General features: G+C 54.1%; 8 protein-coding genes across 8 annotated transcripts; 4 read left to right on the top strand and 4 right to left on the bottom strand.

The window, feature by feature from the left end:
• Nucleotides 1–842: 842 nt before the first annotated feature.
• Nucleotides 843–1,503, top strand: COL26b_001313 (uncharacterized protein; the record flags this gene model as incomplete). The annotated part of the gene is made up of 2 exons (XM_053174266.1): nucleotides 843–1,423; nucleotides 1,482–1,503. 2 exons carry the CDS (start codon nucleotides 843–845, stop codon nucleotides 1,501–1,503), a joined length of 603 nt encoding a protein of 200 aa, XP_053041976.1.
• A 227-nt stretch (nucleotides 1,504–1,730) lies between these two features.
• On the top strand, nucleotides 1,731–4,606 carry COL26b_001312 (uncharacterized protein; the record flags this gene model as incomplete). The annotated part of the gene is made up of 2 exons (XM_053174265.1): nucleotides 1,731–2,002; nucleotides 2,065–4,606. 2 exons carry the CDS (start codon nucleotides 1,731–1,733, stop codon nucleotides 4,604–4,606), a joined length of 2,814 nt encoding a protein of 937 aa, XP_053041975.1.
• Nucleotides 4,607–6,519: 1,913 nt separating this feature from the next.
• Nucleotides 6,520–8,502, top strand: COL26b_001311 (uncharacterized protein; the record flags this gene model as incomplete). Its single annotated transcript, XM_053174264.1, has 2 exons — nucleotides 6,520–7,920; nucleotides 7,972–8,502. 2 exons carry the CDS (start codon nucleotides 6,520–6,522, stop codon nucleotides 8,500–8,502), a joined length of 1,932 nt encoding a protein of 643 aa, XP_053041974.1.
• Nucleotides 8,503–10,249: 1,747 nt separating this feature from the next.
• On the bottom strand, nucleotides 10,250–11,035 carry COL26b_001310 (uncharacterized protein; the record flags this gene model as incomplete). Its single annotated transcript, XM_053174263.1, has 2 exons — nucleotides 10,250–10,481; nucleotides 10,665–11,035. The coding sequence occupies 2 exons, from the start codon at nucleotides 11,033–11,035 to the stop codon at nucleotides 10,250–10,252; spliced, it is 603 nt and encodes a 200-aa protein (XP_053041973.1).
• A 7,742-nt stretch (nucleotides 11,036–18,777) lies between these two features.
• COL26b_001309 (uncharacterized protein) lies at nucleotides 18,778–19,878 on the top strand (the record flags this gene model as incomplete). The annotated part of the gene is made up of 3 exons (XM_053174262.1): nucleotides 18,778–19,041; nucleotides 19,107–19,499; nucleotides 19,558–19,878. The coding sequence occupies 3 exons, from the start codon at nucleotides 18,778–18,780 to the stop codon at nucleotides 19,876–19,878; spliced, it is 978 nt and encodes a 325-aa protein (XP_053041972.1).
• Nucleotides 19,879–20,162: 284 nt separating this feature from the next.
• COL26b_001308 (uncharacterized protein) lies at nucleotides 20,163–22,139 on the bottom strand (the record flags this gene model as incomplete). Its single annotated transcript, XM_053174261.1, has 2 exons — nucleotides 20,163–21,489; nucleotides 21,547–22,139. The coding sequence occupies 2 exons, from the start codon at nucleotides 22,137–22,139 to the stop codon at nucleotides 20,163–20,165; spliced, it is 1,920 nt and encodes a 639-aa protein (XP_053041971.1).
• Nucleotides 22,140–23,031: 892 nt separating this feature from the next.
• On the bottom strand, nucleotides 23,032–23,808 carry COL26b_001307 (uncharacterized protein; the record flags this gene model as incomplete). The annotated part of the gene is made up of 1 exon (XM_053174260.1): nucleotides 23,032–23,808. One exon carries the CDS (start codon nucleotides 23,806–23,808, stop codon nucleotides 23,032–23,034), a length of 777 nt encoding a protein of 258 aa, XP_053041970.1.
• A 500-nt stretch (nucleotides 23,809–24,308) lies between these two features.
• On the bottom strand, nucleotides 24,309–26,232 carry COL26b_001306 (uncharacterized protein; the record flags this gene model as incomplete). The annotated part of the gene is made up of 4 exons (XM_053174259.1): nucleotides 24,309–24,606; nucleotides 24,827–25,122; nucleotides 25,176–25,917; nucleotides 26,045–26,232. 4 exons carry the CDS (start codon nucleotides 26,230–26,232, stop codon nucleotides 24,309–24,311), a joined length of 1,524 nt encoding a protein of 507 aa, XP_053041969.1.
• Between the last annotated feature and the right edge of the window lie 971 nt (nucleotides 26,233–27,203).

Here is a 27,203-nt window from a genome sequence, read left to right as displayed (position 1 = left end):
GTTTGTTCCTTGACACGACTTCTATTTTCGACCACCCACGACTGCCCACATCCACTTCTCAGCTGCGTCTGCCTGGGACTAGACTAACGACGCAGCAGTCATCCATCAACAACAGGCAGACGCCATCCACTAGCCCCTTTCCTTTATCTGCCCGGTCAAAAGTTCCTTCCGGACCCATCAGCGTCACCTTATTACCAACGACTCTGGACGGCATCTCATCACCGCCCACTTCCACCTCTCTCGACGACTTCCTTTCCTCGGCCTCTTGACCATTTTATCGGCAGTTCTGCTCTTTTCTTCTCTCAAGAAATTGTTGACCGCGGTTCCTGCGGCCTGATAGGCAAACGACAATTCGTGATCAACGCTTGCCAATTCACACCGGAGCCAGATTCCAAACTTGACGTGTACTTTCGGTCGTCTAATCGCAGTATCATCGGCCGGGATCAGTAATCGGACGGAGTCTGTTTTTTTTTCTGACGCGTCTGTTTGTCGGCATCGGGAAATTTACAAGTTTGCCGTTGTCCTGACAGCCTATTCGCCACGCGCTTTCAAAAAAAGCTGAGGCGGGCTCATTGTGAACAAAGCGGGATTTCATCGCGGTCACCACCAAGTAAGCGGTAGGTTTCTCCTGGTCTGATCTCTTTGGCACTGCCAAAGTGTACACAGTCTTTGTATGGCTGCTAACGAGGTTGCAGGTCTGTAAATCGGACAACTTGGGAATTGCGGCATGGCTCGACGACCCTGAGTCAGCCCCTCAACTCCAACAAGAAACTCAGCAGAAGCAATTCTGCTTAACCAAAAATCGCCTCTCATCATCCATGGTTATTTCCATTACCCCCGAAATGGCGAGTCAAGGTTCTGCCGTGGCTGCGGCCCAGAGCCATAGCCGACAGGCAAATCTGGACCAGGAACGAACCACCTGGTTCACGACTTTGGAAGCCTACAAACGACGCTTCGAGGCTGAGAAGGAGGACATCAAGGCCAATTTCACCCGCGAAACGCAAAATAGCTGCCGCGATTTGGAGGAGCAGGCGCGTTTCATAGATCAACAGAATCTGCCGCGGCCGGTTCTCGATCTTTTTCTTCTCTACCAGGCTGAGATCAAGAATCGCCGCCTTGCTGAGTGTGACCGTGAGTACGAACGCTCCATCAAGAGCTTGGAGGCGCAGGAGAAGGAATTGTTCCGCCAGCATCACCTGACGTTCCCGCTGCCGACATCATCAATGTCAAGCGTGGCTCACGCGCCCCCAACTGTGGCCTCCTCTGCAGCGGCAAATCGTACACCGACCCCTGCTCAGGTTCAGCTACACACTCAGGCTACCCAGCACAATCAGACTGTGACACCAAGACCAAACGGCCAGGCGTCAAGCAACATCAGTTCCGCCCCAATGCCAACGCAACAGAACCACCAGCAATGGCAAGCGTACGGTCAGCTTCCATCGCATCACGCCCCTCCTCACATGCAGGCAAATATGTACCAGCAGAGCCGCCCAGGAGCTGTGACCAAAGCAGCAGAGACTGCTCCGCGGACCCTTCCCTCAAACGGCAGAGCACCTATCCTCGGCAGTGGAATGTCCGGCCCTATGCAAAATGCGGTTTCGAGCCATGGCCCAGGCTGTGCTGGTAGCCCTCATCTGATGAGCCATCCGGCTGAGGCTGGTCGAGGTGCACGTGTGCCGATTCCCCCAATTCATCAGCAGATGCAACATCCTCGTGAGGATAGACCTACAATGGTCCGAGTTGGCAATGGCATTCATCTCTCTCCGGGGCGACAAGACGAATATTCCAGACAGCTCCAGGCGGATCCCCACCGACAACTGAAGCGTAAGTCAGACGCCAGTGAGATTTCTTCTTACCAGGAAACGGATCCGAAGCGTCTACGGACAGGAACCCCTCAATCCATGGCACCTAAAACCATCACCTTCAACGAAATCTACCAAGATGGAAAGGCCGAGTTCAAGCACACAATCGTTAAGTTCGAGGACATTTTCTACATTCTGAAGTAAGTCGTTGAAAACAAAAACTCGTCGAGGTAAAAAACTGTGTCTGACCAGATAACCGTAGGTGCGACGAACACGGTGTTCACTTCAAGCAGAATGCGCTTGCTGCTGCGGCGAAGCATCTTCACGGAGCTTCCCACGGACACCAAAAGAAGGAACACAGACTGGCTATCCGAACGATCGGTTTCCATGTCGTGGACTGCACTGAGGAGCTTGCAAAGCTGAACAACGACTTTGTGCAAAAAGCCTTCGAGAATGGATACAAGCCTCTTAACCAGCTGCATGGCCCCAAATCCGGCGGCAAGCGTCAATCCAACCACGATATGCTCGGTGCTTCGCCGGATCCTAGCCCGCGAGGTCAAGCTGTTCTTCGGCAGAACCCGAAGGAAGAGTTCACAGACTTTATCACGGATTTTGAGGCTGGAGAGCTCTACTGGGCTATCTGGCCGGCAGATAGGAAGATGTATCCGGTCATGGTCCTCGGTTGGAAGGATCTCGCGCGATGTGGCTGGCACGATATGAAGTTCTGCGACTTGAAACTCTACACGGACAAGCAAATGAGGCCAGCGTGCTACATATTCGATGCGGAAGGTATCGCTGGCTGGGCTGAGGGGTACAGAGATGGAGAGCCGAACGTACTAGCTCGACAGGCACCGGTGATGTGGTTTGAGAATAACGGGGAAAACCGCCTTGGATGGCTGAGCGCTAGGTACCTGAGACCTTTCCGACTGGACGACCCGAACAGGAACACGAATCCCAACTCGAACGAGAGCCGGGCACGAAAGCTGTATGCCTCTTTACGCGGCTTCAACTCGTGGGAGGAGATGCGTGCGAGGCAACTGGCCTTGCAGTCGCAGAGTCCCGCGGATCCCAGTACGTCTGCGAAGGTGCCGTCGCCAGATTCAGAGTCGGACTCTGCCTCGCAAGACGTGGACATGTATGACTTTGGCGACAACCCCCCGAAGCTTGACGACTCTGGGGACGAGGACTATGTGGATATTAAAAAAGGCCGTAACGACTCGGACGACGAAATGGCAGATGCGGAACCCACGACGCCCCAGCCCCTCAGACGGAGCACTCAAGAGGTGCGCCCGACGTCGCGACTGAGCGAGAGCATGGGATTACACCGAACTGGAGCAGCGGCCGGAACACGCTCTTCGGCGAAGAAGGATCCTGTGGGGGCGGAAAAGGACACAGACACGGCCGAAGTGCAAAGTACACCGTCTAAGAGCCGAGTGATCGCCGAGGACAAGGAAACGACAACGCCCAACAATATCTCCAGCAACTCCCGAGATATCCCGCAGGTTGCTCTCGGCACACCTGCGACCCCGAAGCCTGATGGGGTCTCGAAGGGAGCGGAGAATGACAAGTCGATGGTCGATGCCATTTCCGCGAGACAACTGGCAGAGATGGCACAGAGCAAGCTCTCCGAAAAGCGCAATATGCTCGAGGACCCGAAGGTGACAGCAGGCCGGGCCGCGGAAAGAGGTGGTGAAAGCTCCCACGACGACAGGCGTGAGAAGTCTCTTTCAGTTCCCGCTAATATAGCGAACAATAATGGAGAAAGGAGCGGCGCGTCGAAGTCGCCCAGCTTGGAGAAGGAATTCCCCAAGGTCAGCCCGAAACTGCAGGTTGCCAACCTCCTCAACAGCACCGTCTCGGACAAGGCCAAGGGACAGCCGACTCCGTCGAACACCTCGACGCCGGCGGAACCACGACGACCTCTGCCCTCGGAAGCAGGAGGGGCAGCCACTGGGGCCAAGCAGTCGGCACCGATGAGACATGCATTGCCACCCAAGCCCTCAGTTCAGGTGCAGCCAGTCCAGCAACCGGCCGACAAGTCCTCTCAGCCGGAGCCTAGGAAGGAGCTGAGCATTGAAGTCCAGGCCAGCCCGCAACTATCTGTCAACGGGCAGGGGAGAGAGGGTAGCAAGCAGCCTTCGCCGACGGAGGCATCCAGAAGTGCCAGTGTTGAAAGCACGCAACGCCGATCCGACCCGCGAATGAGCATCGGTGCTCTCGACGATAAGCCAACGACTCCGCAGCCGACGGCGGTAAATGGGAACAGCATTGTTGTGAACGGAGGGACTGCGTCTGGCAACAGCACTCCGAGGCTTTTGACGAAGAACGTGGACGACCGATGGCGGGCGGTACGGACATCAGAGTCGCCTCACATCACACCGGCATCGATCCGGTCTCCTCTTGTCGACCGTAGTGCGGCGGCATCGCCCGTGTTGGGTGGTAAGAAGGAGCTGGGCGGTCTCTCGATCGACGTGGCGTCTTTCTCGGAGGGCAACAGGAGGTGGATTGGCGGAGGAGAGAATATGCTGCACTTCCACATCGAGGACGATACACGCGGGGTCGCGCGAGGCGAGGCGAAGGACGGCTTCGCGGCGACGGTGGATGCGCGCACGGTCAAGGCCGCCCAACACACAAAGGAAGCAGTTCGGCTTGTGCTCAAGACCGAAGACGGCACGCCGTTGGAGCAGCGGTTCACGTTTGAGACCAATTCGTTGACGGGAAGTTCTCGATCAAGCGGCATGCAGGCACTCAAGTTTTATCAGTGGGTGACGAGGAAGAACGAGGAGATTGAGCACCTGGGGTAGACGGAGAGCGAGGAAGGCAGCAATTGGGGTTGAGCAACGATTCTCATTTGTTACGTATATGAGCATATGGGGGGGGGGGCCGCTTTGAATGGTCTCTGGCATGGGACTGCGGTGGGCGTCGTTTAAGGTAGTCAAAGACGGGATACCTATGGGGCGTTTATGGACAGGGAAAAGGACCAGCTGTTGTTTTTACATGGCAGAGTTTTGTCGCAGTTTAGCGAAAGATTGATATGCCTTGAGCAGAAGGCATACCTCGTACAGAGGAGAGGCTTTAGCAGAGAGTTGAGAAGGTGTCGACAAGATATTTGTACTATTCAGTCATTGCTTGCTTCCGTTGAGCGTGTGATGTTGGCTGGAGCTGGGATCCATGTGATTGATGTGTGTTGTGACAAGGGCCAGCTTTCGTGGACCCATGGATCAATCCACAGCTGTGAGAGGTGTGCTGTCCGTCATTCGCATTTGCATGTGATTGCCGGGAAATAAAGCAGGCCGGGGATCGAACCCAACCCAGCCCAAGCCAATCCAATGCAATCCAATGCAGTGGAATGGCGGGCTCCATGCAGGCAACAGTGGTGAGGGCGGGGTTGGAATGCGCGTGTAGCTCCACTGCGTCGCGGGCTACAGGTGCTGTTTGCGCTGGAAAGGGACTTGGAAGGGCGGGAAACAGACGCTAAAGGGGAAAGCTGCAATGGGAGCTGCATCCTGACCCGCGGTTAAGGTACTGTGACCTTCCCTACCCAAGGTACCTTAAGGCGCCTTGGGCCTTCCTTTATCGTTGTCGCATTTCTGCAGCGCCAGGCAGGCACCTCCGAAGAGTCCGTCGTGTCTTCCTTCCTCTGTCATACGCACCTTCCTGGACGTCTTTCTTACCTTTTCAACACCAAAACACCAGACTCTGCATCAATACAACACCAACAACACGCTTTTCGGAAGCCTGAAGCCTGAAGCCTCAGCAGTCGACGACACACGCTGCCCAATGCCGAAGACACGGACACTGGCGAGCTGAAGCTGGGCGAGTGCGACACACAACCCATTCCCGTGTCCACCTACAATCGAAGCGACCGAAACCGATGACGTTGCGATCCACCGGCGCGACCCGACACCGACGAAAGCGCATGCGCTGCTCCGTTCCCCGCGACGACGGCATTCCATTCTCCCCGCGGCTGGGCTTGGCCCCTCGACCTCTTGACCTCTTGACTTGACGTATCTCGTCCTCGTCCGCCATCTCGACCTCCCGTCGTCGTCGACGAGCCGCAACCCGACGAGGTCCGGCCAGCGAGCAACACCCGCAGCAACCCGCAGCAGGGCCCCCCGAAGATCAGCGGAAGCCCGGACATTGATGGCTGCCTTTGTGAGCCACCACCTCCCCCTGCTCTTTTCTCTCCATCTGCCCCGTCCATCGGCATCCAATCCAGCCAGACGAGTTGCCTGCCTGCCTGTTGTTTGCCTCCACTCCTCTCCGTCCCATCCATCGTCGCATTGCCGCATCCTTGCGCACTACGCTGCGAGCTCAGCAGAGCAAAGCACTCCAGCAAACAGAGAGAGCTCCGGACAGCTGTCACCACCAACCACTACACTACACCTTTCTTTACCTTCCTCGGGCAAACACTTGACCACCACACGGCAAAAAGCTCCTCGGCCTGGCCTCGCGCTTTGGCTCTCTCTCAACGCATCAGCCACGTCATAACCTCACCTGCCACATCCTCTTCCCTCTTCTCCAACTACGTCGACTCTCTCTTGTCCTGCACCCAAATGGCCCTCGCCTCGTGTGCCTTTCTGCAGCGACACTGACTTGCCCGGCCGCCGTATCGTCTGCTGCTGCTGCTTGTCATCTCGCATCCATCGTCTATCCACCCCCAACAGCCCGGCTAACCTCCCCGTGCTTCGCGTAGGATACGCCCTGGCTAGTCCACATGTCGACCCCGAAAGCCCACCGCGGCCCCGATGCCGACTCGATCGATCCCTCCCAAGCCAGCTCCGGCTACGACGGCACACCCTCCGGCGCGCCCCCCACCTACGCGACATTCTCCCCCGTCACCCTCTCCGCAAACACCCCGAGCCGCTCCTCCCGTCGCTCAACAATCATCGTCCATCAAAAGTCGCCTCTGCTCCTCGCCACACCACCCCAGATAACACGCGCCTTGGCATACTCGCATCCCTTCTTGCTTCCTCTCAATAAGCTCGCTGGGTTGCTGACATGGACCACCGACGACCCGTGGGAGAGCTTCCTCCTGCTCGCCTCCTTCTGGGCCGTCGTGCTGTACGGAGACATTGTCGTGCGCATGGCCGGGCCCATCGTCGTCGTCCTGACCTTGATACTGGGCATGTATGGCCGTCGCTTCAGTCCACTGAGCAGCAGCGGATGGACAGAACCGGCCTCCAAGGATGCTGCCGGTGGACAGGCTGCGGGACCTTCGGCTGCAGGCAAGGGACAGAAGCTGGCGCCGAAGAGTAACACAACCGGCAACGCCGCAAAGGGACACCAACGCAACGAGTCGGAGATCACAAACACAAGGCACCAGAAGACGTTGGACGAGATTGTCGAGACCCTGAAGGAGTTCACCGGACGGTGTAACGTGCTCCTCGAGCCGCTACTCGAGCTGACGGACTTCCTGAGCACCCAGCGGACCCCGACGTCGGCCACCACCAGACCAGCTTTAACCACGCTCTTCGTGAGGATACTGTTCTGCACGCCGTTCTGGGTGATTCTGACTCTACCTCCTCTGCGCATCATCACGACGAGGAGGATAGCGCTGCTCTTCGGCACCCTAGTCCTGACATGGCATGCCAGGGTCATGCGCGTCGCTCGAACACTTCTGTGGCGTAGTGCAACGGTTCGCAAGACAGCTGCTCTGTTCACCGGCCTGACGTTTGAGAAGCCTGTCAAGGCAATTGCGGTGGACCTGTCTGCGAATGGAGAACCCGGCAAGGTGCAGGCGAAGCGTCCGGCGACGTCAGAGCTGACCAAGGCCTTACGCCAGCAGTCTCACAGGCACAGCAACAACGCTACAAGCAAGGACGCTGGTGTGAAGTTCACATTCATCATTTACGAGAACCAAAGACGGTGGGTCGGCCTCGGCTGGACGCAGAGCATGTTCGCCTATGAACGCTCTGCATGGACTGACGAGCACAACAACCCTGTGCCGTCGCGTGACACCTTTGAATTGCCCGAAGTCGAGGATGGTAGCAACATGCGCTGGCGGTGGGTTGAGGGCAGCAAGTGGCGGGTTGACGGTGTGCCCGATGATGGGACCGAGCCAGTGGACTACGACGGGGAAGCCGGTAAGAACGGCTGGATATACTACGATAACAAGGTATGCTTCTCCTTGACAAGGAAGCAACGAGGCTAGAACTAACGGGCACAGTGGCAAAACGGCCGCCGTGGATCAGACGGTTGGGGGAGATGGACGCGCCGGAGAAAGTGGTACCGCGATGCCGAACTGGTGGAGGTTTCCGAGGACGAGATTGCACACGAACTCGACGCAGCACAAGCGCCGCCGCGACCCGGCTCGCCGATAGGTAGTCCCCCGGGTCCCGCCCTGACGACTCAGAGATACAGCACTCTCGAGGAGAAGATGGTTTCCCCCGCACAATCAACGCCGGATCTAACGATACATAACAAGGATGCGGAAAGAGAAAAGGACGATACGGCGTCGACGCTATCGACAAGCTCCGGTGGAAGGTCGTTCTTCAAGACGCCTTCGCTCAGGAGAAAAGTTACGGACAAGAGCATCTCGAGCAAGGTCGACACGGAGCAGGACCGCAGCCGGAGGGCCAGCGAGGCCAAGAGCGAGGAGGAAGCAGCGGCGTTGGGGCTGAAGCTCAATCTTGCTCTGCAGGGTAAGGACGGCGGGCAATGGGGTATTGGCGACGAGGCGAGGATGAGCCTGGAGTAAAGGCGATTCCCGCCGTGGCCAGTATTATGACGCTTCATCTTCTCTCTTCAATTGGGAGGGCATGGTTTGGACGGACGGATGGGCGGGCATTTTTGGCGTTGTCGGTTGTAGAGTATGATGGGTCCCGGCCGGAATTATGATTTGGAGTAATGATGTAGCGTGTATAACAGAGATATGTGACTGATGCCGAGTCTCGCGCGTGCTCGTGTGCTACTGAGACATGAGTCTGGGGTTGGCCAGCTGAGGGGGCGGGGATGAGGTGCTCAGGTGCCAGGTGGTGGTGGGTGGTCATGTGGACCAAACGACACCACAACTTATTGTTATTGACGTTATCGCAGCGCTCAAATACGACTTGCCTGTGTAAAATTACACATCGAGTCGAACATTCCTGTTTCGGCTTATTGCTCGAATCGATAACCCGGGGAATCGCACGAAATCGGATCACGCCTCCTGCACAACGTCGCCACGTCACACAACACACGCAGAGAGGTTGGAAGACATGGAGACGGCCTCCCGGCTCGCCTTGATGGCAATCCTCACGCGCGTCGGCTCGCCCAAGGAGGAGAAGGTGGCGTGGAACGGGTCGACGGGGTATCTGCCCATCATCACGGTCCAAGACTACGACGAGGAGGCGGCGGTGAGGAGATTGCGGGTGGACCGCTCCTCCGGCGGCGCTGAGGCGAAAGGATGGTGGGGTCCGGGGCGGGGAGATGTCGCCTTTACGGCGTTGCTGGTGATGCAGTGTGTTTCTGTGGTGTTTGTCGAGGGGTGGATTGTGTGGATGGGTATGTATGGAGAGGACTTTGAGGTTTGGGTTTGGTATGTTTGGCATGCCTTAATGTGACAGGAAGTGGATGCTGACGGGAGATAATAGGTTGGCCGAGGTCGCGTCGCCGGGGCTATTGGTCCTCTTCAGCGTCTCGTTTTCGGGGGTGTTGTTGTATGGGGTGAAGGCGCGGACGAGGCTGGCAGATTTGGGGATGCAGGCTGCCGGGTTGGTTATGGCGAGCTTTTGTGGTGTCGTTGTTTGTGCGGGGGGTGTTGGCAGTACGGGGAAAGGGTTGGTTGGGGTTGTGATTGGGGTTGTCTCGATGTGGTGAGTTCTCATTTCTGGACGGTTCATCTTGACGGATGGAGGGATGGGCTGACGAGATTTAGGATGATGCTGTTCTTTGTTGGGTTCTGGGTTGCGGTTTGGAGGTGGTATCGCGAGGATCAGAGGAGGATGCAGGAGAAGAGGGGGAAGGGCGTGCTCAGGGAGAGGGAGAGGGGGTATGGGACTACGTCTGGGGGACTGGCTTTGGAGGATGAGAGCTGGGAGGGACTTGTTGGTGAGCTGTCGTGATGGGTTCGAGGCTGGGGATCAGGGAGGGAATCGATAAACACGACTTATGAGTAGGCGTACGACTTTTGAAGAATTCACTGATATGAGCAGTGCGATGAGATGATTAGCAGTTTACGTGTCATCATTTACCGGAAGCCAGAAATCAGTACCCCTTTCCGCAAGGATTGTAGGGATGATTGCCCTTATATCAAGGCAGGAAATAAATGCAAGATATTGTTGATATAATCACATCATCATCATATCACTGGACTGTCATCACGGTGGAAGAAAGTAAGCAATGTGAACAAAATTCTTGAACGGCGGATATTGGTAGTTGCAACACGTCTAGATATAGCCAGGCCAACAGCGGTGCTGTAGTTGAACAAAACTGCCCATTCATAACCTGGCCTGCCCTGGTTATGTTCACAAAAACTTGAGGAATCGAGACAGTTTCAGTCCTCTGGCTGAGATGTTCTGGCCAGAGTTAGAACAATCGTCACCACCCCGAATGACCACGTTCCAGTTTTCCGGATGGAAGGCTTGGCCGCTGACGGTCATTGCTTCTCCCTGGTTGGCGTCCAACTTGTCCGTGCAGACGCTCAAGACGCGGCTGGCGCCGTCTGCAATGTCGGCGAAGGAGGTGAGCTCCTTAGGGCTGTTGACCTGAGTTGTTCAGGGATGTTAGATGTGCTCTCAAAGGGTCTGCTGTTGGTGGTGGAGTCATTCACTTACGTCGTTGCACCACCAAATTCCGGTAGAGTTCCGGCAGCTCACTCTTCCGCTGTGAGAGGTTAGCGGCGCTCAGCTGAGAAGAAGCAATAGTTCAGAGCATAGGTACCAATTGGCCGGGCCGGCTCCATTGAGTGGCTTCCCAGGCACGGAGCGAAGGTAGTCAATATCCAGCGTGGCAGCCGAGCGGTTGCCCTCGCGAAAGTTGTGACAGAGCGTATTCGACTTGTCGTCAAAGACAGCGCGGTCCTGGAGGTTGCGGGCGGCGGCTTTGTGATCCCAGTCCGGGTTCATGCTGCGGAGCTGGCCGGCGACTTCCTCGACCGTGCCGCGGAGCACGAGGTTCTTACCGTCTGGACCGGTGATCTCCCATCGCGGAAGGAAGACGCCGTAGCCTGGAATGGGGGCCTCCAAGGCTTTGGCACAAGTGTGTGAGGCCCAGAGGGTAAGGAGGAATGCTTGCATGCAGTTCTTCAACATGTTTGTAGGAGATCAAGTAACGTTGTAAGAAGTTTTTGTGATAGATCGAGATACTGCCTGATACCATCTACAAACTGTCGGGCTGCAGAGAGCTTTTCTAGATATTCATAGGAGCTTGATGTTGTATCCGTATCCAGTTTAGTTTAATGATCAGGCATCGGACGAAAAGCTAACCTGGCGGCTTCATCATGCAAATCACGAACCCCCTCACTGGGTTGCCATGTTCTCACGGAGGGAGCTTGGGCCCTACACCCTCTCGATATCTGCCAAGACATGCCGTTCCGCGACTGCCATTCGGTCGTCGCTGTGGTGTTTGTCCATCTTGTAATAAGAGGGAGCTTTGCCACGTGTTCTGGGAAGAACGGGGATGCGTACAGGCGATGGTAATCACCAGGATGTCACTTCCGTGACTGTTTTCGCTTTCAATTACTCAGCTATGTATCAAATTCAGGTTCGACATTTACGAATCATTTACGACATGTTGTAGGTTCATGGCAGCTGTTTTTGGTCAAGGTCCGTTCTCTCATTCAACCCCTCATTCCGAATCCGGTCTTCCACACCGGCTGCTCGGGTCAACCTCGACAGCCTCATCTATGCGGTTGTCAAACTATGAATGAACGTTATGATACCAAGGTGGGCGTGATGTGGTGTGCACCTTGGTCTTCTTATCACAGTTATGAGAGGTGGGTGGGTGTTTCGAGAACCGGCCTCGTCAACGGTATGGCTTCTCGACCGTCCGCTGCAAGCTTCCGGAGCAGCCGCTGGTCACTCATTCGTGGACTTCGTGAAGCCGGTGATGTGCAGCGGTTTCTGTTCGAGATCAGATGCGGTTCATCTAAGGCCGTGCTGTGTCTGGTGAAACGTGATGGGAAATGGAAGATTCTTTGGAAAGTAACTTCACCAATATGACTTCCAGGCTAATCGTCGAGAGACCTGCGTTGAACAGACTGCCGGATGCTTCGGTTAGTCCTGCTGACGCCAGCATCCACCGAAGGCAGATGATGCGAAGATGCTCGTGGTTGAAGTGGCACGTTGACGGCACAAGTCATAGGGGCATGGTATGAATGATGAACGTGAAGACGACAAGAGCGGTGATGGACATAACACAGACATCGGAACGAGATGTTAGTCGATGCAACCAGGTCATATTGTTCGGTTAGCCCGAAGTATCCGGCCGCATATCAAAACTCCTCTATTGTCCTGCATTGCTGTGCACCTTTTTGACTTCCAACTTACCCAATATTCAAGTGCTTCTGTGTAGAACTGCGCGCCGACAGTCAGCCAGAAAGAAGTTTCCGGTTAGTGTAGAATATAATCAAGAGAATGAGCATTACCAGGGCTCCAATCGTGCAGACAATTATCAAAATACGCAGGCCTAAGTGCACCTGCAACTTGCTCTCTGAACACGCTAAGCGCCCACCTTCTGCATCGCGCTCGATTCGAGTATCACCTCCCCGAAGGTTTGGGACAAACTCTTCGGCGTTTTCATTTAGTTGCGGCGCGGGCTGACCGGGATGGTCTACAGAAGATGCTTGTTGCTCAGAAGGGAAGGGCATTTGAAGTGAGGGCTCGGCTTGGGACGCGGGCTGATCAGATAGTTCTGTAGACGATGCTTGTAGCACAGAAGGAAAGGGCATTTGAAGCGAAGGCTCCACTGGATTCACATCGAGAGGACTCAACGATTCCGAGGGGGCAGACCGATCCAAACTTGGAGACCCATCGCAATTCTGTTGCAGATCCTGCTGATCAAGTGCAATGGTTCCCGTAATAGCCTCCTGTAACGACTGCAAAGAGCCAGACTGTGAGTCGGGTCCGTTGTAATCCGTCAGTATTGCGCTGTTGATGTTCGCAGTCGAAGGCTGGTTCGTTGGAAGGCCGAATGGGATCTGGTCATCATACAGTCGCCGGTTCCACTCCTCATTCGTCAAGGGCTCCTCATTCTCGCCCGGCACTTCGATAATGGTATTTTCACAACCGCACATGGCCCAAATACTCCCCGGGCGGCAGTTGTGCACCATCTTCCAGTGGAGGTAGTCCATCTGACCCTCATCGCCCGAGTGCTCTAAGGCGAAGCTGGAAAATTGCGCTCGCTCATGAGAGTAAGGGTCATATTCTGGTAGGGGCTGCTTGGAAACTTCTTCGATGGCGGCAGAGAGAGATAGGTTGGCAATCCGGAGGGTTTTTCGGTAGACCGCTTTCTCGCCATATTCGAAGGAAGAGGTGTTAACTCGAAGAGAAGGACCACGTTTGGCTGGCGCCGTGACCGGGACGTAAGTATGAGAGGCTGGAAAAGACATGTTGCTTACCTTTGGTGGAAATCGGATATTTAGGTATAATGTATTATGTCCAAAGCTGGGAGGTTCTTTTGGTTGTGATTCACTTCGTTGTTGAAGTTGTCTTACTGTGACGCTGGTCACCCAACGTGAGAAGGTGCGGTCTAGGCCCGGGCTCAAGTGTCTCTCCGAAAATGAGTTGACAATTCTTTTGTTCGCAGATATAAAGACAAAATACATGCTGTTGCGGTTCATATACCTAAGGTAAGGACTGACGTGGTGTCATTCACTCAATGAATCAGTAAGTCTGATTATTCCAAGGCTGGTGCCATGTTCTAAATCACTCAAAGGAGCGAACCCGAAACAAACATCTCGCCAACTGAAAGAATATGTTTTCCCGCTCAAATCATTTGATACAATGGAAAAGATGTCAGAGTTGTATGTTTGCGCTGACTTGTCCAACAGTACATGCACAGTATCTTGCCCATGACAGGTGCATGTAGTATCAATGGCCTATTCGCCATTTCGACTCGGAGCCAAAAGTAGCTCCCGATGCGATTCGCACGATTCTGATCCTGTGGCCAATGGCGTTTTCTGTTAGTAATGGCTCTTCCCTGATCGGCTCCGCAGCATGTCGTTTGACCGCGCCCTTCAGACATACTCCCGTGGATAATTGAAGCACATCATACCCCTCTCAAGCTTCGAAACGAGACTTAGAATCAAAGGCAGGCACTCGCGAAAGATACAAACATGGCCTGTCCCTTGCGAACATATCCTCTTCGACAGCCAAAGAATCACAAACCTCCGATTCCCCGCTGGCAGCTGGTCCTTCCAGCCGGTGTCGAGCGGCTGTTCACGGCTTACATCGGCGTGCAGCCGCACTCCAGCGACAATGACATCGAGCAAGTCAACGCAGCTGTTCAGGCTTGGCTTGATGGAGGCGAAGACCCGCCACTAGCAAAAGAGCGGTTCAATTATTTGGATGGCGATGACTTGCCGGGTACAAGTATTTGGGTGTGTTACTGGAATGATGAAGCGAGAGGGAAGCGAAGCTTGCAGCGACTCAGTCTCCCCTCAATACACTCCAGCCTGCCCGAGAACGTCCGGAAGAATGTTGGGTTATGGACCGAAAGTTTCCTGACACTAATTTCTCGACTGGAAACAAACTACTCTGGTCTCGATTACATCCCTGGATTGGCGAAATTGCCCGGAACCAAGACGGCGGAACATGAGTTGACTGCGTACTGGGGCGCTGCGAGAGACCGTATTCCTGAATCTGCGCACGACCTCTTCGAGCAAGACGATGCAGCTCAAGGCAGCAGGCCAGAAACGACACCGAAGGGACTTGGGCAACACCTGGTTGGGACAAACTATGACCACATGGTACACATCCGATCTGGACAATTCTGGGAGAACTGTGGCCCTGAAGAGACCAAATCTTATGAGAATAACCTGGAGCCAACTTTGAGAAATGGTTTGGGTTACTTATGGGACAATCGGAATGATGGCGGAGCGATGGGGCTGAGGTATCTTGGCAACCGTGATGAAGCAGGCCATACGAAGAAAGAAACATGTGGCGCTGGGTTCTTCACGAGCTTGCAAACCCTGGAGGAGTGGGCCAAGAAACACAAATCCCATCTCGCGATCTACCGCGGGGCCATCAAGCACGCGAAGACATTCGGTAATGAGAAGAAGTTCCGGACGTGGCATGAGGTATCGGTACTGAAGAAAGGCGAGGCTTCTTTTGAGTACGTCAACTGCCTACCCACCACTGGGGTAATTAGGTTCATCTCTTTGGATGACGTATCGAGGTAGTTGCAGTTTCATGGAGACAGGAAAAACACCATGGTTTTCAACTCTAAGCCTACACATGATGGCTCTTCCTCGGTGCGACGTGAAGCTCGGATATGTTTGCCGCGGGTGGCATGCGGACATTTTTATATATACCGCGGGCTCACGATCCGCACCGGTGTCACGGGTCTTCCCCCGGTGGTTGTCCGATATCCCGAAGATCGTCTCGGCCGCCGCTCTGAAGTCCCCGCTGGTGTGGACATTTCAGCGGAAATACCGTCAGAGTCCATGTCGCTTGGCACTCCCACTTGACGATGGACGACTCACCGGAGCTAGTCACTCCCGAAGTGGAGCAGACGCGCAGGCCGATCGACTCGCTTTTGTCCATAAAAAGAACCATGTCTTTGTTGCCCAGAACAACAGTTGCCGATTATCCTGTGTTCTTGGCTTTGAAGGACGTGCTGCCAACCAACATGCTACGAGCAGTGGCGTTCCAGAAAAGTCCTAGAAAGGACGCTGGTCAAGCTCTAGTGTTGGATCGCTCATTTTCAGCGTGTCTGTAATTGTTGTATCAAACCATCCCTAATCATTTCAGTCTCTTCAAGAAACGATCACGCGAAAAAAAGGGTTGCATTGCGCATTAAATCATTGCCGTCCCTCTGGTCTCGCCGCACAACCAACGACGTCGCCGCTGCAAATCCATACCGCAGGCTCCAGTCTCTGATTTTCATACGCCGAATTATCCGCAATTCTCGCCCAACATCGCATCCCATTCACTACAAATAAGGCTTCCTATATTGATGAACGACATGGCAGTCGAAGTCTGAGCGAGGACCGGCCATAAGACACAAGTAGGTGCTTCGATGTCTGAAAGAGTTTTCCGTGACAGTACAAATGTAGTTTGCAATGGGATTCACCTTATCGGGGATGGGCACCTCCACGACATTCCTTTCGAGTAAAAGTCCCCCCTTGTCAGGCGCCTTGCGCCTTGGCATATTTGTGGACGTCATCACAAAGAGAGATGTACGGATACGACTGGTGAACGAAAGTGTCGAGAAGTGTCTGGCCGTGGTCGTAGAGAGTTAATTATGCTAGTCGCCATATTGGTCATGGCCCAAGCTGGCTTAGTCCTGCCAGGCCTCAAACTCAATATCTTCGATGGATGGGATCTGGTAAGGTCCTCTCTGGGACTGTTGACGGTTTGTTCTCCCGAAATGTAGGTCATTGTAGGCCATGTGGTGATGGTTTGCTTTTGGCGAGGTCAGGGCAGCTTTGATCGTCTTTGTGTTAGGAGAACATGCAGTGCCCCATGACCACCATATTACGAACACTGGAGGCAATTGTTTTTCCCTTTACGACTAGCAAAGCTCTCTGCGAGGAAGATGGCACTGACGTCAGTTCACTTGAATGCCCAGATCAAAGCCTCCACTACCACTAGAAGAGAGCCGCCGAACTAGGATGGAACGTTCCGGCTGCTAATTAATATAGCTTTGAGAGCCTGCAAGAGAAGGGGTCGTGTGCCGGGCAGGTCTCAAATCATGCTCAATCTCAAGAACTACCTACACCTTGCAACCAGAAGAGCTTTTGACTTGGGCGACGAGTGACTACCGCAGAGTATTGTCTTCGAATATCGGCAAGCCAAAGAAGGTTTTTAGTTGATTACCTTACCTACCACCTAGAAGCGCATCTTGAGGGCTGTAGCGCACTGACAGACTCTGGAAAGCTTCGGCCCACGTCGGCGCGCAAACCACCAACACGAAGATTCTCAAGATGGCTCATTCTGCTCATGCTATATCTTGCATGGCAAAAAGACATTAATTCTGATTAAGGACGGAAAATACAAGCCAGGTTTGAATTGAAGTGGCTTAGCCGTCGAAGCCTGGGGAAGAGCCGAGCCTTGTTTAGTGGCCGACGGACTTGCCGAGAACACCAAGGATGCGGCAGCGGCTTCAATGACCTCGTCCAAGAACGGCATCTTGAGTTGCTGCAAATAACAACACGGACAAGTGGAATGCTCGGAAGTCCAGAAACCTTCGGGATGCGGTGGGAGCCGCAGGCAAAATGCCGATGGGAGGCAAAGTTGTGGCTTGACCTAGCTTTAGGGTCCCCCACCTGAAAGCATGTTGTGAATAAACAAACATATCCTAGAAAGAATAACTAGATTCTAGCCTTCTGGTGCCACGGAGTACCCAGTCCTGCTTGAAACTATTCAATTTCAAGACCACGCAGTTGTGTAATACACAGGGATGCCTTTTCCACTCGTGTAAGAAAACTTGCTCAGCCATATGCAACCAAGCGAAAGTTAAGTGGCAACAGCGTCTGGGAATGGCTCGCCCATCAGCGATATCAGTAAGCAAATAAAAAGAATAGCAATCAGTTTTCTTGTCAATGAAGATGCCCAAGCGCTCTCGTTGTTTATCAAATGGCAGCCGCAAGTAACTTTCGTTCGACTGTGTGGCTTCCAACCACGGTCACTGATCATCAAGAGTTTAGGCCTGGAACGCTCCATTCTTCGGTTTCCCGGGGTAAGCTGGTTCACCCTCCGTGCAGCCAATGTAACTCCACAGCCTGCCTTCTTACGCGTAGAACATGTTCAGTGTCAAAGCGTTGGCAGCCAGTATCCAGTGCGCGCAGATCCCAAAGATGAGATGATCTGGAAGTCTGCATCGAATCATCCTTCTACCGCAAAGCTAAGCTTCCAGCTTTGTGGTTTGCCAAGACTGCCGGTTCATTTTGACTACTAATCCCAGTAGATGGACCTGAATGGAGGCACCAATGACAGACTTGGCGCTGCAAGCTGAAGCGAATGCCACCTCGGGCTAGCCGCTCGCCGGATGTCACCAAAATAATTTCTGTGTTCACAGATTTCTCGATTTTTGAGGCATTAAGCTGGAGGCAGGAGACTAGAGGCCCTCATCCCGGATCAAGAGACATCGTTGCTGCAGGATGAGCCCCAGGCTTACTCAAGTTCCAACTGACGCGGCTTGTGGACTTTGCAACACTGTCCCAACTGCCGTGCATTAACAACAGGGACTGGATTGGATAGCTTGCTGTTTATCTGAGCCAACTCTTCGGGAGCCGCGCAGGAGCTGTTCAGGAGCCGAGATCCCCCACAAAAGAATACGGTATCGCGCATGCCACGATGTCACCGGTCGGAGCCGAAGAGACGTAATCGCCTTCACCGCAACCCAGGCCAATGGCTGCCAGAGAGCCCTTCTCCCATATAACAAGGCTATACGTTACGTGTTTGTGTGGAGAGTTTTGTTTCTATTCTGGGTCTTAGTCAGGGGAAGCTTTAAGCATGGGAGCCTCATCCCACATGTCTCTGCGGTGTTGACTCCGCTTAAAAGGGGAAACGGGACGGGAAGTGGGCTACAAACGCCGGTTCGTCCCAATGAAGCCGGGGTGACGCGGTTTGCCAAGCGAGGCGCATTGGCCGATTGCGCAGCAGCAGCAGTAATCTCCCATGTTGAACATCACGATTTGGGCAATGAGGAACATCATGCAGTAGCCTGGTCTAAGTCAGCGAAAATCTTATAAGTTGTGTCTGTTCGCCATGGAGTTCAGGCATTTCTCTCTTCACCACTAGCAGCTTCTTGGCTTCAACTCGACTATCTCACTTCGCTCTTTCCTTTTCAGTCGTTTCTTAGTCTTTTCCTTCTTTAGAACTCGCCCAAAATGACTGTTACTCTTCGCTCTTTATTCACTGTCCTCGCGACATCTGGCCTCGCGGCCGCCGCGGCCTCGTGGAACACGACCTGCACGACAAAGACGCAGCGAAAGGCATGGAACAACATGACCGATACCGAGAAGTCGGCGTACATCAACGCAGAACTCTGCTTGATGAACACCACCGCCAAGACCGACATTGAGGGTGCTATCAACCGCTGGGACGAGCTCGACTGGGCCCACATTGTGCAGTCCAACGTTATCCACAACACTGTAGGGTGTTCTGAAAACATGAGCTTTTGATTGAACAAGGAGATCTAATCAGATAATCAACACAGGGATCTTTCCTCCCCTGGCACCGCTACTTCATGCGTGTCCACGAGTACTTGCTTCAGTCTGAGTGCGGCTACGAGGGTGGCCAGCCGTACTGGAACGAGGTCCTCGACATGGACGCCCTCAACCAGTCTGTTGTCTTCGATCCCGACACTGGTTTTGGTGGTGAGGGCGGCGACTGCGTTACCGACGGCCCCTTCGTCAACCTGACGCTTCACATCAACTCCACCTCCAACTACGCCAACGACTGCCTGACACGCTCCTTCAACTCCAATGGCTTCCAGACTGGCCAGCAACAATACATCGACGAGTGCTTCGCCTCCGAGAACTACACCGCGGCGTTCGAGTGCTACCAAGTCAACCCCCATACCGCCGGCCACTCTGCTGTTGGTGGCACCGTAAGCTTGACCTTGCCCACATTCATTGGCTTATTGATAACTGACGCCGTTCCGACAGATGCTTGATGTTGTCGGTAGCCCCGGTGACCCGCTCTTCTTCCTTCACCACACAAACTTGGATCGTCTCTGGTGGGAGTGGCAGCAGGCCAACCTCACTACCCGCTTGACCGACATGGGTGGTCGCAACATTCCCCTGGACAGCTACCTCGAGCAAAACGGTATGGAGTACCCCAGCGCTTCCATCCTCGACTATGACGGCGACTCTGGCAACGAGACTACCCTCAACCACAACTTGTGGATGGTCGGTATCATGCCCAACGCCACGATTGCCGAAGTCATGGATCTGGGTAGTGACGTGATGTGCGCCGAGTACGTCTAAGTCATCAATTTGGATGACAAATGATCAGCGTTTTTCTTGAATGTAAATAGTATCGACCATCGTACACGAGATACAGGTCAAAAATGCAAGCAACTTTTTATCTTTGATTCAAACAAAACTGCTCTCCACGAAGCCTTTTGGGGATATATGTGAAAAAACGCTCAAGCTCCATCCCAACCACCGCTTTCAGTCATTACCATTAACGTTATCATAGTAAAGAGCGGATTAGTTAATATTTGCATGCATGCCTGTCCCGTATCAATTTATTATTTGAAAATTTGCACTCAGATGTCATCGTATTTGGACATCTTCAGAAGCCCACCATGTCCTTCATCTAGCTGCACCGTAACGACCTTAGCCTCTTTCTGCTGTTCCCGCAAGCCTCCCAAGTCTTCAAGACGCTCCCTCGCGTTCCGGTCTAGTCCGTGGACCAGTGTCGCAAGAACGCTGCTCTTCCACAGACTTGCCTTCCAACGCCAGGTCTGGTAGATTGCAGCACTCAGGAAGGCAGCTGTCAGCAGGACAGTGAGTAGAGGTAACGTGAGGAAACTCCATTCGACATGGATGTAACTTTCCACGGTATGTGCTAGTCCAGTGACATTGGTGCCCTTGAAACTTCGGAAGCTGACTGTGACGCTGGTGGCGAGATCGTTCATCAGCATGTCGATACCGCCTGGGTACTCGTAGTAGTTCCAGTAGAACGCTTGGACAATGTCGGTGTCGAAGAATGTCTCGCCGCTAGAGATACCAACAGTGAGGTTGACGATCACCTTGTCGGGACTGGTGATGGTCTGATTGAGAACCTCCTCATTACGCGATGCCGAGCCATTGCGGAACAGGTTTGAGAACCACGAGCGCATGCCCATCATGACCTTCATGTCAATGGGATACGTCTCATTGCCGCTCTCGCCACTGATGTAGATGGGCTCCAGGTCATTGGTTGTAGCAGTGGGAACAGAATCGTTGGTCTGCACATGGATGATTGTCTCGTTGAGTTCGCCATTCTTGATTGAAGACTTGAGGGTTTGGACGCAAGCCTGCAATGTGCACTGCCTCGCCCAGGGTGCAACAACGCCGGCAGTACCATTCTGCTTCTCGGTTCCCATAAATACGACCTTCATGATGGTTGAGTAGGTCATATCTCCTAGGCCTCTAGGGAATAAGGGGGTCATGCTGAAAACATCAGCGTGAGTCTTGAGTCTGGCTCCATTATCCAGAGCCCAGCCACACTGTGTCATGTCCTCCGTCGACCCGTCTTCGCAGGACCTGGTCATGAATTCGGTCTGATCGATACAAGTATTACACACACCAAGAGTCTCGAATGGTTCCCAGGTGCAATTACCAGTCTGGCAGTTGACAGGAAGGCTTAACCACGGCTTGCCGTTCTCAGCGAAGAGGCCGTTGTAGACCGCAGCTTTAAACGGCAGAATAGGGATAAATCCTTCCGACGCAGTCTGACTGCTCAGTGCAATCATGTACTGCTGAGAGCGCAGGTTGGTGGCGCCTTCGTTGGAATCGGTAGTACGAGCGTGGAAAGTGGCAATTTGCTGTGCAAACGGACTGAATGCCAAGGTAAGAATAGCAACAAAAGCGCCGAATGATCCTAGAAATCTGAACAAATGTTATGTCAGTCCTCTTCTTACTGTACATATGGCGGGGTTGACCTACCCTCCGCGGAGCTTCAGGAGCATCATCAAGGCTCCCCAGGTCCCTCGACTTGCATCGTCGAAAACCTCCATGTCAGACAGAGGTTCGCGACGAGTCTTGAAGTGAATCCATTTAAGCTGACTGATACCGCTGGAGAGAACAACGGCAATGGTTGCAGTCGCGACAGTGGCGAGCATTGCAATTACGGCGTTGATGGTGATTTGGAATCGCCATGATGCCAAGGGCCGACCATCATACGCAGCGAGCACGCCGATGATGGCAGCAACAGCGAGAACGGTGACGCAAAGACTGGCTATCTCAAAGGTCCATGTTCCTGAGTTGGAAAATTTCTCGGGCTTGATGTGTGTCTTCTCTGAGATTCTGCTCCAGCGAGTGGATCGTCTCGACTCGCCAGTGCTACTCAAAGCAGGTTCGCTGCCAGGTACATCTTCAGGATGAACAGAAACGTAGGGCGATTGATAGGCCTTGTAAGATCCCAGGCTCTGTCGTTTGTCGGGGCTTTGAATGAACGGGCTGTCTGGCTGGCTGACAAAAATAGTGTCTTCAGAGCTCGTGCTCGCATTGTGCGAGTGTTGACGGTACTGCTGTGCCATTGCGCTTGGTCGCGAATCTGGTCGCATGTGTCAACGGCTTCCGGCAGAAAAGCAAACAACGGATGGCCCGATCAAACGGCAAGTTGCATGGTGGCTGGAGTCTGGGGAGCCTCAAATAATACCAGTTTGCCGAGAAAGCTTGTCTTACTCTTGGAGCCTGGGCAACGCCGACGGCATCCCTCCGAGACGGAGTGGGATGCCTGCTGACAGGTCACCATCAGAATGCAAGATGCATGTCACATATCGGAGCCTGAAAAGAAAGCGACGAATGCCGTTGGATCGTTGGTTGTGTATTCATTGCTAACGTCAGCCGACGTCCTGTGTCATTGGCTGTTCTCCCTGCAGGCCGACTCGAGCTACCAAAGACGGCAGTGATCTGGGCCCATGGGGGCTGAACTGAACCAACCCTGTACACGGACGACGGTGGTTGGGTATCTTTTGTTCTTCTGTCTCTCAAAACCCCTCAGATTCGTGACTCTTGTTTCTCTTCCCGTCCCCCCTCTTCAAACACTTCTGTCCATCCAGAGGCTCTACCGGAGGCCCAGGTCCGCGCCGAGCCACGTTGTGCAGATCGCTGGCTTATTTTTGGAGTTGTGCCGTTCTGCAATAGGGCAAAAGAGCGCAGTTGTGGGCAGAAACAAGGTTGGCATGCTGCGATGCAACTTTAAGACAGTGACGCTAACGACGGCACAGCAGCAAGATAAGACGCAATCGATGCTATCTGCATATGTCGCCTTCGCTCCGCCACTCGACACCCTCCCGCTCGAGGGAGGTGTTGGCCGTAGGGCTGCGAATTGGGCAGGTCGCGATGCCCATCGCTGTTCAGCTGGATGCTGCTCGACGCATGGTCGGCGCGCCTCTTCCATATGCGCGAGTAGCTGTGTCTCTACGTCTATGCCAAGGCCGCGACGGAAGCAAGAAGACCAGCGAACAAGGCCATAGACGTAGACGGCACCTTCGAGTCGGCAGCTCCCTTGGAAGATCCAGTGGCAGCGGCGTATCCCAACTCGCTGTAGACGCTGGTTGCCTGCTCATTGCTGAGGGTAGCCTTGCAAGGATCGGTGTCGAACGTGGGTGTCGCGGTGACGCCGCAGACGCTGGTAGCCTCAGAGTTGTAAGTCGTTGTAGAGGCGTAGCTCATGCTGCCAACGGCCGTGGGGCAGGTCTTGGTGAAGGTCGGCTCAGAGCCGTCGCTCTCAACAGTGAAGTCGAAGCTGCCGTTGGCGACACGAGGGTTCAGGTTGAACTCGCTGTAGGTAGGCTGCTCGGTGAACTCGCACTGCGCGCCCAGGCCGTAGACCCAAGCGAAGGTGTAGTCGCCCGCGGCGAGGTGACCGGTGTAGCCAACCTCGAGGTGCGGGCCGTCACCAAACTCGGTGTCGTTCAAGATGGTGGCGCCAAGGGAGCCGTGAGCGGCGGTGCGAAGGTAGGAGTTCTTGTTTCTCGAGTAAATGTCCCAGACAAAGCCGTAACCGTAATGGTAGGCCACGTTGGGGTTCTGGATGTTGAGGAGGACCGGGTAGCCCTTGGAAGTCATACCGTACTTGCCGCCATCACGAGGGAAGACGAGATCGAGTTCGACGGCGTTTTCAGGAATGTCGGCGCTGACAATTTGCGCGCAGGAAGCAAGAAGAGCGGCGCCAAGGCACCAGAGCCGTTGAGAAACCATTGTGAATCGGTGTTGGTTTGCTGATCGCTGTTGATCGTCGTTCAGGTTGCCGAATGTCCCAGTGATCAACTGCAGTTGTTGGATTCTGCCCCCAAAAGTGCTGATCCAGATGCACAGCCATCGTGGAGCGCGGGGGTTTAAAAGAAAAATGTGGACGGTCCACGACAGCTTCAGTGTTTTTTGCGTGAGGGCGTCAGGATCACACTAATCTCCGATCATGATCCAGGCCCACTGCGTTGTTTATTTAACATAAAACGTCGCTAATCATCGTCACTGCATTAGTCCCTTGTCAATTTCCGTGCAACACTCAACAAAGAGCCAACCGAAATGCCCAAATGGGGGCCGTCCACCAATGGCTGCACGCGACATCGTGTGTTCATTAACGCGGGTGGTGTTTTGCTCATTTAAGCTTCTTATCAGAAGAGCCCTATGGCCTTCAGGTTTTGAGCGACTCATTAAACATTACACCATTCGCTGCCGCCTCCCCACCGGTTGCCCCTTCATGCCTCCTCCTCTTGCAGCTTCTTCTCCTGTGCCTGGCCCCCGGCGCTGACTTCGCACACGTACGTCTTGAACTTGCGCGCCGGCACGTTGTTGCTGAACATCTCTTGGATTTCAGCGTAGTTGCGACCCTTCATCTCGGGGAAGTAGAAGTAGAGCCAGACGCACATGGGCAGAGACAGGCCGAAAAAGATGAAGCACACCTTCCCGCCCAGGTTAAGTTGATCCGTGTTAATCAAGTAGGGCATCACCTGCTGCACCAGGCACGACGCCGCAGTCGAGCACATGATGTTGATGCTGTAGGTTTTTTGACGGAGTTGCACACTGTTTTTTTCGCAATCTCGTTAGCAAGCCAGTCCTTGTTACAAATTTGAACGGGCCCCCGGTCTGTCGCGGCCCACAACCCGGTGTCCCGGCATCACCGTCTCGCCAACACTGGGGCTTCAGGGTCAAACCGTTCGACTGGTTCTGGGTCCCGAGTTTCAACACATGGGAACATGGTATCCGTGCAGCTTACCTCGCAGTTTCTCCGCCGACAGAGTACGCAACGGCGCCAAGCGTCGCCTGGTACAAGTATCCCCAGACCACCATGAAAGCCACTGTCGCTGACAGAGATGTTTGAGTGCCGATGGTGCTGATGCCGCCGATAAGGAGCAGAAGAGCGGTCATTGTACAGACACCGCCAACGATCAAGGGGCGTCGTCCGTATCTGTCGACCAGCGGCCATGATGTCATGTTACCGACAAACTGGATCGCGTAGGCGGCTTGGCCGATCGCCAAGGGGTTGTTGACTCCGGCAAGACGGAAGTAATACTAGTGACATGTCAGTTCTTGTGTCTGTCAAATTGCTGCCATTGTGTGCGAACCGTCAAATAACCGCTAACAAAATTCACGCCGATCGCCTGTTGCGCGAGATACACCATGACAATGATGAGAGTGCGGCGCCCGTTCGAGCCCTTGAAGCAATCAAGCCAGCGGCTGGACTCTTGCTCCTTCTTGGCCTCCTGCTCTTTGGCAATGGCAACTGTTGCTACAGCCATAGCCCCATCAACATCAAACTTGGGTCCGTTGAATCGTCGGTATGAGTTGGCTGCCTCCTCCCGGCGGCCCTTGATGAGGAGCCAACTCGGAGACTCCGGAAGGAAAGGAAGACCAAGGAGAAGCAGGCCGGGGGGGATAAGCTGGGTGATGAGAGGGATTCTCCATGACAAGTCGTCGTTGTAGTGATCACTCCCCAGCACCGTCACTGAGTTGAGCCACTGGCCGATAGTGATCATCGTGTTGACCAACACGAGGCACACACCACGCATCTTGACCGGGGCCAGCTCAGCAACAAACACCGGGCCTAGCGAATGGCCCAGACCGAATCCGAAAGTGGCAACGGTCTTGCCGCCGAACAACATGAGAACGGTCGTGCTGAAGTATTGGAGGATGATACCACCCACGCAGATGAAGCAGGCGATGATGATGGTTCGCTTGCGGCCGATGAAGTCGCTAACGATGCCTGTTGCGAATGCCGAGACGAAAATACCGATTGTACCGCCGGCGTTGAGAATTTGTTGGTCGCGGGCTGCGACAACCCATTTTCCGCCGACTTCGTGACCAAATCTTTTAGCAAAGGGTGTGACTGCGAGCAATTTCCCGATCGTGGTGACTTCATATCCGAAATTAATCGGCAGAAGGTAAATCATCAAACCTGTCAGTTGGTCAGGTTAGTGTGTGATGGTCAAATTACAAGGTGAATCGGATGAACTGACAGAAACCCAAAACGCGCTTGTTGTCCCAGAAATCAGCGAAAGTGAGCTTGTCGTTGACCGCAGTTGTTGGAAGCGCGGCCGCGGCTGCGACATTCACGTCCTCAAGCTGTTCGGAACGCTGCTTGTCTTCATGCTGGACCGTGGGTGCGGCCTTCGTGTCCGCCATGCTGGGCTACGAATACTCGGTATTGACGGCTTGGATTAGTGGAACGGACCTCGTTGCAAAGACAAGCGAGTATCGTGCTCTAGGGACCTCGACTGTCCAAAGCTCCAGGATCCGGTGGGATCGCCCAAAGTCTTATACTCTGGGGAAACTGTCATCGCGTGAACCAAGTTCAGGGGCTTGCCAGCTCTCCCCGTGGGTGACTGGAGAGCGCTCCCCGCCCTCCGCAGTTTCCACGTGGAGGTGACATCTCCCGAGTGGCAGAATGCTAAAGACTACCGTCTTTGGCATAACATGGACCTGGAGGAGATATGACTCGGAGGCTGGGGGCGGGGAAGAGGCCTGCATTTGCGGGTTAGCGCCGCGGGACCTGTTCTCTTGCAGGTTCTTTTGCGGAGGCCACGACCAACCTGAACACACCGAGTGGAATTTCGTAGACGCAGATTGGTTGTGATGGGTCCCGGTGGTGGGCCGGGATTGAATCTCACACGGCTTTGCTCCGGAGTCCCAGCCAAAAACCTCACTCAAGAGCCTACCAACGAACAACGAATATCGGACCCTAGACACACTCGGTTGGCATGCCCGGCTAGCTAGCAGCGGCACATACATGCGAGATTCCGTTTCAAGCAATTCTTAGCCCTCGTGGCTTCGTCAGTGAGTCGATCGCCGAACTGATTGGGCATTTTTTGCCCTTCCGAGCTCCGTCTTCCGTCTTCCGACCCCACGCCAACCCCGGATTCGGCAAGGTCCCAGGTTTTCGGGATCACCAGCCTTGGAGGAAACACGGTGGTGTTGACTTCAGGTCGCGATTGGGCTGTGATAGGCTTAGATATGTTTTAAATGGGGTGTAGCGGTGGTTCTGCCATGTTCTTACTGGCATCTAGTGTTTTTGGAGTCAGTACTGTCCTACTTGACATTCTATATGGCTGGGATGACTTGCTAAAGTCAAAACTATATTTGGGTGACATTCGCTG

Source organism: Colletotrichum chrysophilum (assembly GCF_026319265.1).
Source record: "Colletotrichum chrysophilum strain AFK26 chromosome Unknown scaffold_5, whole genome shotgun sequence".
Taxonomy (NCBI): Eukaryota; Fungi; Ascomycota; class Sordariomycetes; order Glomerellales; family Glomerellaceae; genus Colletotrichum; species Colletotrichum chrysophilum.
This window is presented reverse-complemented; position numbering and strand designations above follow the sequence as displayed.